Consider the following 14588-nt stretch of genomic DNA (forward strand, 5'->3'; position numbering starts at 1 on the left):
CCCCACTGTAACTCCTTTAATATAATGTTGAGAAGCATGACCAAGCAAGGCAAAATTCATTGATCGGGGAGTGTTATAGCTTGAGGGCTAGTGATATTTGTGTGGCAGGGCTAGTTTTTTTGTCCCAGTCAGGTCTTTCTAGTCTGTGTCTTCACTCTCTTTTCCCTTGTGATCTTGGAATAAAAAAGCACAAAATAACGCACCAGTGTTAAGTGCCACTAATTTTTCTTCTCATAATTTTTGAAGAATATACTTGTGTGAGGGGGTGGTTGAAGATTCCCTCCACACCTGTTTAAAAGATGTTATTGGTGTTTTAGCCACTTGATAGCAGCGGTTTGCAGATTCATACGACTGTCACATGTATGTCAGTTGGCACACGGGGAGATAACCAGCTTGAGCCGCCCCAGTGACAGTTGGAAAAACTGAATGATGGCTGAGAATTGCAGGGGACCATCTTGAAGTGCAGTTAGTAAGAGACAGATGTGACAGGAGAACCGATGACTTAAGAAGAACGGGTGTGTTCAGTGTGCTACTGTTCCTGTGATTCCTGTCAAAGAAGAAGAATCAAGTTGGGGAGATGACTACAGTTGGATACAGAGTTAGATTCCACCCAAAGAGAGTTTGGCACCAAACCTAAATTCACAGTTAGAGACAATGTTTGCTAAGAGCGCTGTGTGCATCTTAGCTACATACTCCCCTCAGTGGGTGATCTTGTGTATAGATAGCATAACAGAATTACAATTTTAGAGAATTGATAAGTTTGTGAATCTCTACGCTACACCTCTGCAGGGGCCACCTCTTGCACTCATCTAATTACACCCTTGCTCTGGGTAACTCCTGGTTACCGCATGAGGCAGAACCACAAGTCAGGTAAAGGGTCTGTCACACTAAGCGATATCGCTAGCAATATCGCTATAACTTGTGACGTTATAGCGATATTGCCAGCGATATCGCTGTGTCTGATACTTACTTACGACCCGCTCCCCCGCTAGTTATCGCTGATCGCGCAAGAACGTCCTGGACTGTTTCTCATCGTCAGCTTCCTGCTGGGCTTCCTGTGGAGAGACGAGCGACGAGCGTGGAGCCGGGCGGGAGGACGTCAGGATCGCCTAGTGTGACAGGTAAGTAACGACCCCCGACCGCTGCTATGTCGCTGGTGAGATCTGCCTGTGTGGCAGCTCACTAGCGACCACTTAGCGATGCACCAGCGATCCTGACCGCGTCATATCGCTGGTCGGGATCGCTGGTGCATCGCTAAGTGTGACAGTACCTTAAGTTATAGTGTACCCGAAAGAACATACTGGGCCTATCAGCTAGGTGTGTGTGTGATCGTTAACTGTGTTTCTCTGTTGCATTTCAGGAGTAACACAGTTTTTGTTGTTACTAAAAACTAGTTCCTTAACAAATTGCCTGATCATATCCTTTGTCCTCAGCAAACTTTATTCTGGGAGAGACCCCACACACACACACAGTCTACACTTGCAGCAGGGCCAGTCTGCTTTTTTTAAAGGGATGACTTTACATTATGTTCTTTGGATGGAAGAGATCCTCAGCTTTTACCAAATGTTACTAAATTCCTAAAGTTGTTTTAAAGACACTAAAAATAACATTTTGTATTTATTGATTTATTTTGTAATAGCAATGCTCTTCTCAAGAGCTATACCTTATAATGCAGTTCACTTCCATTCTGTAAATTGTTATATATTCCATAAGCTAATGATACAAATGAGTAATACTTGGAATGTTATCTTTCTTCCCTATAATGAAGTTGCTTCCCGCAGTCATGAGCACTTCACTAACCTCCTAATCTTTTAAAACTTATGATATTATTGTTCTTCTTAAGAACATGTTCGGGGTATAAGACATATCTCATAAGTGGGAGGAATATGCCCAATCCCACATCCCACTGGAGCAACTGAGATTTTTTCGGGGGGCACTGGTGACTTGATTGTGAAGTTCTGCAGAAGTGTGGTGATAAAAATGAAAAGCTCAATTTTCGCCAAGGTCATGCCCGGGCAAATTCTTTTACCTGAAAAGAAAAAATGGTGAATTTAAAAATATCTACAATAGGTGACATATTCGGCTTTATATTACACTAGAAATAGGCCCGATACTATTGCATCAGGAGTGCGGTGAAATGAACATCCGCCGGCAGGCAGCTCAGCCAATGAGCAGTGCTGTGCGGCTTTGGAGGGGGGTTTGAATCCCCTGCCCCGCTGGCTGAGCCAATGAGCGTTGCCATGCGGGATTTCAATGCATGCATGGCCCTCTCACCCCCTATCCTGGTATGCATGGTCCTCTCACCCCCCCTATCCTGGTATGCATGGTCCTCTCACCCTCCTATCCTGGTATGCATGGTCCCCGCACCCCCCCTTTCCTGGTATGCATGGCCCTCTCACCCCCCCTATCCTGGTATGCATGGTCCCCTCACCCCCCTATCCCTAGTATGCATGGTCCTCTCACCCCCCTATCCTGGTATGCATGGTCCCCTCACCCCTCCTTTCCTGGTATGCATGGCACTCTCACCCCCCTATCCTGGTATGCATGGTCCCCTCACCCCCCTATCCTGGTATGCATGGTCCTCTCACCCCCCTATTCTGGTATGCATGGTACTCTCACCACCCTATCCTGATATGCATGGTCCCCTCACCCCCCTTTCCTGTTATACATGGTCCCCTCACCCCTCAATCCTGGTATGCATGGTCCCCTCACCCCCAATCCTGAAATGCATGGTCCCCCCTCATCCCTATCCTGGTATGCATGGTCCCCTCACACCCCAATCCTGGTATGCATGGTCCTCTCACCCCCTATCCTGATATGCATGGTCCCCTCACCCCCTAATCTGGTATGCATGGTCTTCTCACCCCCCTATCCTGATATGTATGGTTCCCTTACCCGTCAATCCTGATATGCATGGTCCCCTCACCCCCCTATCCTGGTATGCATGGTCCTCTCACCCCCAATCCTGATATGCATGGTCCTCTCACCCCCCAATCCTGATATGCATGGTCCTCTCACCCCCTATCCTGGTATGCATGCTACCTCTCACCCCCCTATCCTGATATGTAGGGTCCTCTCACCCTTATTAAACTGCACACATACAAAAAAACATTTATACTCACCTTTCTTTCCTGTGCTCCAGCGCTGTCCCGTTTTGCAGGAGGCTGGGGGAGGAGCGCTGGAGTACGCGCATGCATGCCCATACCACGCTGTACGGGGCCATATTGCTGAAGGCACATGGCAAATATGTCTTCAGTAAAATGGCGTCAGATAGCGCTATGCGCATGCGCGATTCCGACACCGCACTCCTGCCCCAGCCTGAGAGAAGTCTGAGAAGAGAAGCTCCATGGCAACACTCCTCCCGGTCAGGTAAGTATGTAAGTAAGTAATCCCCTGCCCCACCGGCTGAGCCAATGAGCGGTGCCACATGGGATTTGAATCTGCCTCCAAGCTTCAGCCAGCGGGCGGCTCAGCCAATGAATCCCGCGCCACTCATTGGATGAGGCCAGGGGCGCGGCTTGGCGGGGTATTCAAATCCCGCATGGCAACACTCATTGGCTCAGCTGGCGGGGCGGAGGCTATGAATCACAGCCGCCATATCAGAATACCCATAACTTGGGTGCAGTGGTATAACTTCAAAGTTATGGGCCCCGGTGCGAACTTTCAAATGGGCCCCCCATGCCAAAATACACATACATCTCCGCTCCGTACACCTTGTACACTAGCGGCTCCGCTCCGTCCACCTCATACACACGTGGCTCCTCTCCGTCCACCTCATACACAAAATAAAAAGACACATCACTCCATCAATGGTGCGGGGTGCACAGAAAATGATACCAGTCCAGATTCAATAGAGAGAAAAATATCCGGCACTTCCAAATGCGAAAAAATTGATCTTTTTTTTATTATATAAAAAACTGTTTTTATTCACAATCGGCTTTATCCACAGTCCAGGAGCATACTTATTGCAGCGCTCTACTTTAACCTAGCACAAGATTCACTGCTGATTTTGCAGTACTGCCTTGTGTTCGCTCTCTAGCCTATGCACTTGAGAGATTCACAGAGTCTTTCCAAATGTTTACATTGTCTGAAGAAGGTCCGGATAGTGACCGAAACGTTACAACTAGAGATGAGCGACTTTGCCTTTTTTCGGGTCGAGTCGGGTTTCATGAAACCCGACTTTCGCAAAAGTCGGGTCGAACGAAATCGGCCAACTATAGGGAAAAGTCGGAGGCCGACTGAAACATGAAACCCAATGCAAGTCAATGGGGAAGCAAAGTCGGCAGGGAGTGAAGGACAGTAAACACATCTACAGTGCCCATTTCAATGCCAAAAACATCAATTCTTATTACTGAAGCTTGTCAACCTTAATTTACTTCCTAATAATAGTTACGCATTGAAAACTGGGGGTTATTTGGCAAAAGTTGTGGGGGGGTTGGGCTGGCTCCAGGTTTTCACGTGCCCTGGGCCAAAGAGTGTCAGTGCGCCCCTTTAACACATACCACAACTCATGATGCTCCGATACGCCACAGAAATATAGGTATAGTACAATGACACATACTTCACTGCTTACATGACATGACTGATCAATTTTAAATTGTAAAATAGCTCAATAACAGGACAGTATACTACTCCATACAATGTTATGGCCACCACATTGTGCACCATACAGAATAATGAGCCCCATATATTTCTCCATACCAAATAATTAGTCACATAATGTTCCATACAGTATATGATGAGCTCCACATAATGCTCCATATATAATGGGCCCCATTTGCAATGCTCCAGTGTGTAATGGGCCCCTTAGATGCTGCTCCAGTGTCTGATCTGCCCCACTTACAATGCTCCAGTACATGATGGGCCTCATGGATGATGCTCCAGTGTATGATGGGCCCTAATAATGCTCCATATATAATGGGCCCCATTTGTAATGCTCCAGTGTATAATGTGTCCCGTAGATGCTGCTCCAATGTCTGATCTGCCCCATTTACATTCCTCCAGTACATGATGGGCCTCATGGATGATGCTCCAGTGTATGATGGGCTCCAATAATGCTCCATATACAATGGGCCCAATTGGTAATGCTCCAGTGTATAATGTGCCCCTTAGATGCTGCTCCAGTGTCTGATCTGCCCCATTTACAATGCTCCAGTTCTTGATGGGCCTCATGGATGATGCTCCAGTGTATCATTGGCCCTAATAATGCTCCATATATAATAGGCCCCATTTGTAATGCTCCAGTGTATAATGTGTCCCTTATATGCTGCTCCAGTGTCTGATCTGCCCCATTTACATTGCTCCAGTACATGATGAGCCTCATGGATGATGCTCCAGTGTATGATGGGCTCTAATAATGCTCCATGTATAATGGGCCACATCTGTAATGCTCCATTGTATAATGTGCCCCTTAGATGCTGCTCCAATGTCTGATCTGACCCATTTACAATGCTCCAGTACATGATGGGCCTCATGGATGATGCTCCAGTGTATCATGGGCTCTAATAATGCTCCATATATAATGGGCCCCATTTGTAATGCTCCATTGTATAATGTGCCCCTTAGATGCTGCTCCAGTGTCTGATCTGCCCCATTTACATTGCTCCAGTACATGATGGGCCTCATGGATGATGTTCCAGTGTATCATGGGCCCTAACAATGCTTCATATATAACGGGCCCCATTTGTAATGCTCCAGTGTATAATGTGCCCCTTAGATGCTGCTCCAGTGTCTGATCTGCACCATTTACAATGCTCCAGTACATGATGGGCCTCATGGATGATGCTCCAGAACATGATGGGCCCTATTTTTAATTAACCCAGGCATGGTATGTGAAAAGAGCTCCATGGAGTAATCTGAGGTGTGTGCTTCCACATCCTTCACTTTTGGTGTGGGTGAAGGACACAAGGAAATGGGTTGCTCCTGACCAGAAGCCTGCAGTTACGACTCAGTGCTTGAATTTTTTACAACTTCAGAAGAGGAGGCGATAGAGCTGGAGGCTGTTTCACCAATGTAAGCCACAAACAGTTCCTGATACTCCGGCTTTAAAAGCAGTCTACCTACTCCCAGAAAAGGGAGCCTTACAGGCCTTACAGAGCTACACCATGATGCTGGCTCAACACCTCCTGCCTTAGCTGATATTGTGTTTTTGGCACTACCAGCAGATGCACCACCACCTCCATCAGTACCAGGTGGCCCTCCACGCCCACATCTGCGTCCTCTTCCACCATACTTCCTCATCTTTTGGAAAATGGACTCAAAATACTAGCAGATATATGGTACTGTATCATAAGCGTACAGCTCTATACAGTCTATGGATAACAGTAAATCTCCGTATATATTTCATGAGGCATACACAGATGCTCACAGGCTCAATATGGATTACCCAATAAAATAACAAGATGAAAAAGGGTACAGTATCACCAGATACAAGGTATATATAGTATAGTGTAAACATTCTGATTCTCCGTATACATTTCAGGAGGCAGATACAAACGCTCTCAGGCCCAGTATGGATTACACAAGAATATGAAAAGCTGTAAATGGGTTATGTAACACAAGCGTACAGCTGTATACAGTGTTGGGGTAATCTTAAATTTCCAAATATATTGCCGGAGTAACAGACAGACGTTTACAGGCTCATTATGGATTACACCAGAATCTAAATAGCTCAAAAGGTTACTGTATCAGAAGCGTTCTGCTGTATACAGTGTTGGCCAAATTGAAAATATCGGCATATATTTCCGTAGTCACCCTCAGACGCTCACTTAGTTTGGTTTTGACCATAATAAAAAATGTTGTAAAAAAGGTCCTGGATAACAAAATAGCAAGTATATATTTTGTAGGGTACAATTGAAATCTCCGTATAAATAGTCCTGTAGTCACTCTCAGACGCTTACACAGTATGGATTTGACCGTAATGTTAAATGTCGAACAAAGGTACTGTATAACAAAATACAAGCTGTATCGAGTATAGTGTAAAAATTTGTTTCCCCGAATCACCATATATATATAGAAGGCATAACCCACACACGCTCACTCACTATGGATGATGTACGGAAGGTGGATTGACAGACAAACCAGCCTGTTGTGAGAAGCAGAGGTGTAGCACAGTGTAGGTGTGAAACCGCTAAGATAAAGAGAAAGGGTGCAGTGTTTTAGCTTGCCCATTGGAGGGCAGTGGAGAGTGTAGGAGTGGGACTGAATAACTGCCATTGGTCAAAGAAACTGTTAGGTGATGGTGGGCGGAGTTACCAGAACTGGAAGTATAAAAGGCTGAGGGAAGGTTCTGGGAGAGTCAGTCAGTGAAGGGAGCACAGTAAAGAGGAAGTTCTGCTGAGGAAATAGAGACAGTGGAAAGGCTCCAGAGAGGACTGACAGTTGAGGCGGTCACGGGGGGGTGGCCCAGAGGACGGTAGCCGCAGACGAAGACGGCCTGGGGCTATCATACAGACGGTGTGCTCAGACTGATGCAGCGCTGTGGTGGTTGGACCTAGGCCAGCCACAGTGGAAGAGCCACAGAGGACGCCACGATTATAGTTACAAAGGAAGTGAAGGTACCGGGGCCTGTGTACAGAGAAAAGTGAAACAGCTGTGGTGAATTGCTGTTGTCGACAGAAGGATGGGCGCTAAAAACGGACCTGTTCAATACAAACTCTGTCTCAGTCTCGTGTTTGTCTGTGGCAAGAAGAGGGTCCCTCCCACAGTTGGTTATCCTACAGATGATACCTTAATGCAAATTTTTGAAACATGGTACTGTATCAGCACATACCAGGTGTGTCCAGTCTAGGGTTAAATTTCCGTCTATACTTCCGGAGTCAAACACAGACACTCACAGGCTCACTATGTATTACACCAGAATTAAAAAAGTAGAAAAAGGGAAAGGTATTCATAGCGTAGACCAGTATACAGTGTTGTGGTACTTTTAAATCTTCGTATATACTTTATATTTCAATCTCAGTAAACCAGTCCAGAATCTCCGCTACTGGAAACTACCTGGATACAAGTATAGACGCAAAGTCGAGTGTTAGCAGAAATTTTGGAATTACTCATGGCGGAAAAACCTCCCAGTAGATCTTGCAGAGGCGATGCAGACCCTCAATTACTGTGTCTGTGGAGAAAGCGAAAAAGGTTCTTTGTGAAGAAAGGATTGCTTTATCGCAGTAGCGTGGATCACATCACCGTTACTCGTCTCCATCAAATTGTGATCACAGGGAGAGATGTACCTATGGTCCTCACTGCCTATCATGATGTGTCTGGTCATTTTGGAATGCAAAAGACAGCGGCCACAGGCCGTAGGCGATTCTATCGGATTGGCATGAGAGGAGACATTGAAAAATGGTGGCAGGAATGTCACACGTCTCTGACTATCACAACTGTGAAAGGTGATCATAAACCACCACTGCATCCGCTTGTAAGTTGACGTCCATTTCAAATGGTAGCCATTGATCATCTGAAAGTAGAGGCCAGCAGGACAAGCCATAGCTACATCTTAACCATCATTGATCAATACACCAAATTTATAGTTGCCGTCCCTGTGAAGGATTTAACTGCCCTGACTACACAGCGGTGGAGCAGGGAGTAGTAAGTATTGCAACTTGCAAGTGCTGTGGCCATGACCAAGCAGGGGGGCACAATCGTGGTCGACAGTACTGGCACAGTGCCCATCATAGTATGCTGGTGTGTCTGACGGCGAGTGGGCCCTCCCACCATCTGAGACACTGTATTGTACTATGAGGGGCCCTGTGCCATTGCCGTCGGCCATCAGTGGGCCCATCCACCTGTTCAGAGCAACGGCACTTGCCCAGGTGCGCCAGGTCTTGACCCCTGCCGTTGGGGGAGGGGTGGGCAGCCCAGTTAGGGAGGTTTAAAAATTGGCATATGTTGATGTGTTGGCTGGACATTCAGCTGCTACAAAGGGTGTAATTGGGCAAGTCCGAAGAATAGGAAAAAACCGAGGCACTTTTCTGGTAACCTATGTGTCATCAGGGGAAGGTGGGACAAAATCCTTTGAAACCCATGCATGGTTCATTTTAATGAAGGTTAGATCATCAACATTTTGGGTCGACAGATGGGTCCTTTTTTCTGTCAGGATTGATCCAGCAGCACTGAAGACTCTTTCAGATAACACACTAGCAGCAGGGCAAGCGAGCTCCTGTAAGGCATATTGTGCCAATTCAGGCCAGGCGTCCAGTTTAGAGGCCCAATAGTCAAAGGGGAATGACCTGTGAGGGAGAACATTGATATGGGAGGAAAAGTAGTTTGTAACCATAGTTGACAACTGCTGTGGTGCCCCTGAGGCTCAGTCACCACAGAGGTACTGCACCTTCTCCTAAGGTATGGTGCCCCACCACCTAGGTAAGTTGGGAACTCCTTTCCACACTCCAACACTCGCATCCCATACAACAGGGTAGTTCTGCACATCCACAAGCGGCTTTGCACTTAGAGAGTAGCAGAGCACCTTTGGTGGTTCCCTGCTTGGAACACTGGATGTGCTGGGAGGTGGGTGGAGTTGAGATCCATATAAAAGGTTGGGAAGGTTTAGAATTACAGATCAGATCAGTCCGATGGGAGGTCAGGAGGAGGAAAGACAGTCAGTCAGGAGAGTCTGAGGACTGTTCTTAGTGGAACGAGCTCCCTAGAAAAGGGATAGAAGAAGGAGTGCTGCAGCTGCCTCAGTGATCTGAGCCAGCTGACACGGGAAAGGGAAGAGAAGGAGAAAGACATAGAACTGCAACCTAAGCTTCCATAGAGAGAGAAAGACAAGTACGGAACGAAAGAGTAGAGAGAACAGAGAGGAGTTGTGGGTTGGAAGAGGAACCCTGCCTATAAGCTCTCAGCACAAGGCCGGGGCCCGGTCCCCGAGGTTGTATGGACACTTATGGTTCTGCAGCAGACACCGGTGGAGTAGTTGGCTGTAAATGCACTACTCCCATCTAAGACTTGGGGCACAACAGCATCAGTATAGAGAGCCGGGACTCAGGAAAAGGGAGTCCCCGAAGTAGACTACAGCTGTCTGCCGTACAAGGAGAGTTCTAGGAACATCTGACAGGAGGAACTCCAGAGTACCACGGTACTGGAGTACTTCACACTTAAGGCGCATTGGCGGAGTCGTTCAGGAAAGGTACATGTTGGCGGAGTGTTGGAGAGGAGAGCCCTGACTTGCCCTGGAGGTTGACTGAGTCTCTGCCCCGGAGGACACGGCATGGAAACGGGCACCAGTGTGTGCCACGAACTGTGAATAAAGCGTTGAAACTGCAAGCCCTGGTGTCCTCCATTCATTTGTGCACTAACATCTTCAGCACCACTACATATGGGTACCAATCCTCTCACCGCTTGTGCTTCTCCTCTAATCTTACATCTTCACTGCCCTGGGACTACAGCTCCACCTGTGGGGAGCTACACCATCTTTGCTGCACCATCTCATCAGTCCCAGTGGATCCGCATGCAGCGTTGGCTTAACATCTTGCTTGCCAAACACCACAGGTGGTGTCACAAACTATTCACATAAACTACAGTACAATCCACCATTGACTTGGGCGCCCAGGGCCACGGACCGGGTCACCGCTGCTGTGACACATCCCCCTGACACCGGCCCGGTACCGAGTACCCCACAGCCCTGGGTGGAGGGTGACCCACTGCTGCCTCCTGTCACTTTTAATCGATGTAGTATTAGCAGTCGTGTGAGCGGTACTTTAGAAATCATTCCACAACATGGTCATTAAACCCCTGTCTCCAACGTCACTTCTGCTGTGTGCACCATGAACACCTCTTCCATTGTGCCCACTACGGCTCGTGGGAGAACCAGCACCACTGTTGTGTGCTGGGAAAGCCTCAAACAAACGGTTTACCAGAGTTGCTTGTTTGTTTGCCAATATTATCTCAAGGTTCTCCTGTGGCATGATGTTGTGTAATTTGCCTTTACAGCGTGGATCGAGGATGCTGGCGAGCCAGTAATCGTCATCCCTCATCATTTTGGCAATGCGGGGGTCCCTTTTTAGGATCCGCAAGGCATAATCGCACATGTGGGCCAATGTTTCAGGTGTCAATGATGCACTGCCCGTGGTGGGTGGAGGAGCAGATTCTGGCAAATCCACATCCCTACAGTCACGCACAAACACTGTTCTTGACCTGGGAACGCCAACATTTTCTCTTGCCCCCTGAGAAACATCCTCCTGCCCAAAATAATCATCCCCCTCATCCTCATCCTCATCCTCTTCCTCTTCTTCCTCCATCGCTTCCATTACAGTTCCCTGACCAGACAATGGCTGACTGTCCTCAAGGCTTCCCTCCTCCTCCTCCTCCGCTGCAGACGCCTGATCCTTAATGTGCGTCAAACTTTGCATGAGCAGACACATAAGTGGGATGCTCATGCTTATGATGGTGTCATCTGCGCTTACCCGCAGTGTGCATTCCTCAAAACACTGAAGGACTTTACAGAGGTTTTTCAGCTTTGACCACTGCACACCCGACAATTCCATTTCTTCCCTCAAACTGTGTGCCCATGTATCCTCCCACAAATGCATTACAGCCTGCCTCTGTTCGCACAGCCTCTCAACCATGTGCAGGGTGGAGTTCCACCTTGTTGCAACGTCTATGATTAGGCAGTGGTTGGGGAGGTGGAGCAATCGCTGCAGCTTCTGCATACGACTGGAGTGTACGACCGAGCGACGGATGTGCGAGCACAGTCTTCGCACCTTATGGAGCAGGGATGTTAACTCCGGATAATTATTAAGGAAGCACTGCACCATCAGGTTCAAAGTGTGAGACAGGCAAGGTATGTGTGTGAGTTTTGCTATGGCTGCCACAAAATTATGGCCGTTATCACTGACTACCTTGCCTGCCTCAAGATGTAGACTGCCTAGCCATGACTCTGTTTGTTGCTGCAAGTAGTCAGCCAGTACATCCGCAGTGTGTCTGTTGTCGCCCAAAGACATTATCTTTTACAGAGCCTGCTGACTCTTACCACTAGCTGTTCGATAGTGGGACACCTCGTGTGCAACACTGCCAGCTGCGGATGTAGTGCTCGCGCGACTGCGCTCTGTGGACGAGCTTTCGCTGATAGACGAGGAGGAGAAGGAGCGAAAGCCTACAGCCAACTGTTTCCTATACCGTGGGCTAGGCAGCACTGATCCACCACCACTGTCCCCAGTGGAGCCTGCATCCACCACATTAACCCAGTGCACAGTGATGGACACGGTATGGCCCTGGCCATGCCTACTGGTCCATGCATCTGTTGTGAGGTGCACCTTTCCACTCACTGACTGTTTTAGTGCATGGACAATGCGGTCTTTCACATGCCGGTGGAGGGCAGGGATGGCTTTTCGAGAAAAGAAGTGCCGACTGGGTAGGTCATAGCGTGGGACAGCGTAGGCCATGAGGTCGTGGAAAGCTTCGCTTTCAACCAAATGGTAGGGCATCATCTCTAATGAGATTAGTTTGGCAATGTAGGCGTTCAAACACAGTGTGCGCGTATGAGAGGATGAGTACTTTCTTGTCCTACTCAGAGTGTCTGATAGGGTGAGCTGGACTGGAGAGCTGCATATGGGGGAGGTAGCGGTGGACAGGAAGGAGTGAGAGGGGGTTGGTGATGGTATTGGTGGTGATGGCCTAGATTCAGTGTTGTGTTGCAAAACTATTGTGATTCCCTGAGTGCTTTGGCCTTGCAAAGACACCTCCACATTTAGTGCTGGTGGTGTGCTTAATGGTGGCGGTGGTCTTACAGTGGGGGTAGCAATGAAGCGTTGTTGGCTACCTTCAGTCGGAGCAGGTACACATGTGCTACCTGAGGTTTTGTAGTCCGTCCACGCTTGTAAGTGCATGTTGAGTAAATGTCTAAGCATGCAACTGCTATTATAATTTCTGAGTTGTTTACCTCTGCTAAAGGTCCTTCCGCACTTCTTACAGGTAACCTTTGCCTCATCAGTAGGATTTTGGACAAAGAAGTGCCACACTGCACTCTTCCTACCATGGTAAACATTTTCTGGCCTTGCATGCTGTGCTAAGTTGACCGTCTGGTCAAGCTGTCCTGCAACTCTTTTAGTTTTTGTTCCACGTTTTAGGACAGCTATGGGCCTGCTAGATAACCGCTGCTGCGATGTCAATGCCTGCTGCGGATCCTTCTCCTTATCTGAACTATTGCCAGCACCACCCTCCTCCCCCAATGGATGCCAATCTGGGTCCTGAAATGGGTCATCCATCACCTCCTCTTCAAAGACATCTGCACCTTCCTCTTTACCTTCCTCTGTGTCACCGTGTAAGGTTGTATAGCATGCGGGAAGGGGCACCTGGGTTTCATCAGTGTCAGATTCTGGCTCAATAGACTGCGAGGGCAATGTAGTGCTCTGGGTCGATGTACCAGCAGAATCATCTAGCAGTGGCTGTGCATCAGTGCACTCCATGTAAGATTCATCTTGGACTGGGGAATTCAGGATTTGACTGGATAACCTAGGCATGGTATGTGAAAAGAGCTCCATAGAGTAGTCTGAAGTGTGGGCTGCCGCATCCTTAACTTTTGGTGGGGGTGAAGGACACAAGGAAAGGGGATTTTATGACCAGAACCCTGCACTGACGACTCCGTGCTTGCAGGTTTCGACCGTTCAGAAGAGGAGGCAATAGAGCTAGTGGCTGTTTCGGCAGTGTACGCCAAAACCTGTTCCTGATGCTCCGGCTTTAAAAGCGGTTTGCCTACTCCAAGAAAAGGCAACCTTACAGGCCTTCTTGGGCCAGAGAATGACGCAGGCTCAACACCTCCTGCCTTAGCTGCTATTGTGCTTTTGCCAGAACCAGCCGATGCACTACCACCATCAGTCAGTACCAGCTGAGCCCCCCTGCCCACGTCCGCGGCCTCTTCCACCATGCTTCCTCATGTTTAGGAAAATGTACCAAAAATACCAGCAGAGAGATGGTACTGTATGAGGAGCATCCAGCTGTGTAAGGTGTACTAAACAAGTTAAATCAACGTATATATTATGTTAGTCACAGACGCTCTCACATAGAATCATAGAATCGTAGAGTTGGAAGGGACCTCCTGGGCCATCTGGTCCAACCCCCTGCTCAAAGCAGGATTCGCTAAATCATCCCAGTTAGATGTCTGTCCAGCCTCTGTTTGAAGACTTCCATTGAAGGAGAACTCACCACTTCTCGTGGCAGCCTGTTCCACTCATTGATCACTCTAACTGTCAAAAAGTTTTTTCTAATATCTAATCTGTGTCTCCTCCCATTCAGCTTCATCCCATTGCTTCTAGTCTTTCCTTGTGCAAATGAGAATAAAGTTGATCCTTCTACAATGTGACAGCCCTTTAGATATTTGTAGACAGCTATTAAGTCTCCTCTCAGTCTTCTCTTTTGCAAACTAAACATTCCCAAATCCTGCAACCTTTCCTCATAAGACAGGGTTTGCAGACCGGTTACCATTCTGGTCGCTCTTTTCTGAACTTGCTCCAGTTTGTTGATGTCTTTTTTAAAATGTGGTGCCCAAAATTGGACACAATATTCCAGATGAGGTCTGACCAAAGAGGAGTAGAGGGAAATAATGACTTCACGTGATCTAGACTGTATGCTTCTGTTAATACATCCTAGAATTGCAT

The 14588-nt window shown here is 47.8% G+C and overlaps 1 protein-coding gene across 1 annotated transcript in view; it reads right to left on the reverse strand.

Annotated features, from left to right (window-relative positions):
* Nucleotides 1-1604: 1604 nt before the first annotated feature.
* LOC141052052 (cytochrome P450 2F2-like) overlaps nucleotides 1605-14588 on the reverse strand; it is a 61304-nt gene continuing 48320 nt past the window's right edge. Inside the window, exon 10 of the mRNA XM_073549240.1 lies at nucleotides 1605-2029. Coding sequence (XP_073405341.1) covers nucleotides 1839-2029 — 191 coding nt within the window. The 3' untranslated portion in view covers nucleotides 1605-1838. The remainder of the gene's footprint in view (nucleotides 2030-14588) is intronic.

This window comes from Dendrobates tinctorius, unplaced genomic scaffold (genome assembly GCF_039654945.1).
Source record: "Dendrobates tinctorius isolate UK_male_01 unplaced genomic scaffold, ASM3965494v1 ptg000158l, whole genome shotgun sequence".
In the NCBI taxonomy this organism is placed as follows: domain Eukaryota; kingdom Metazoa; phylum Chordata; class Amphibia; order Anura; family Dendrobatidae; genus Dendrobates; species Dendrobates tinctorius.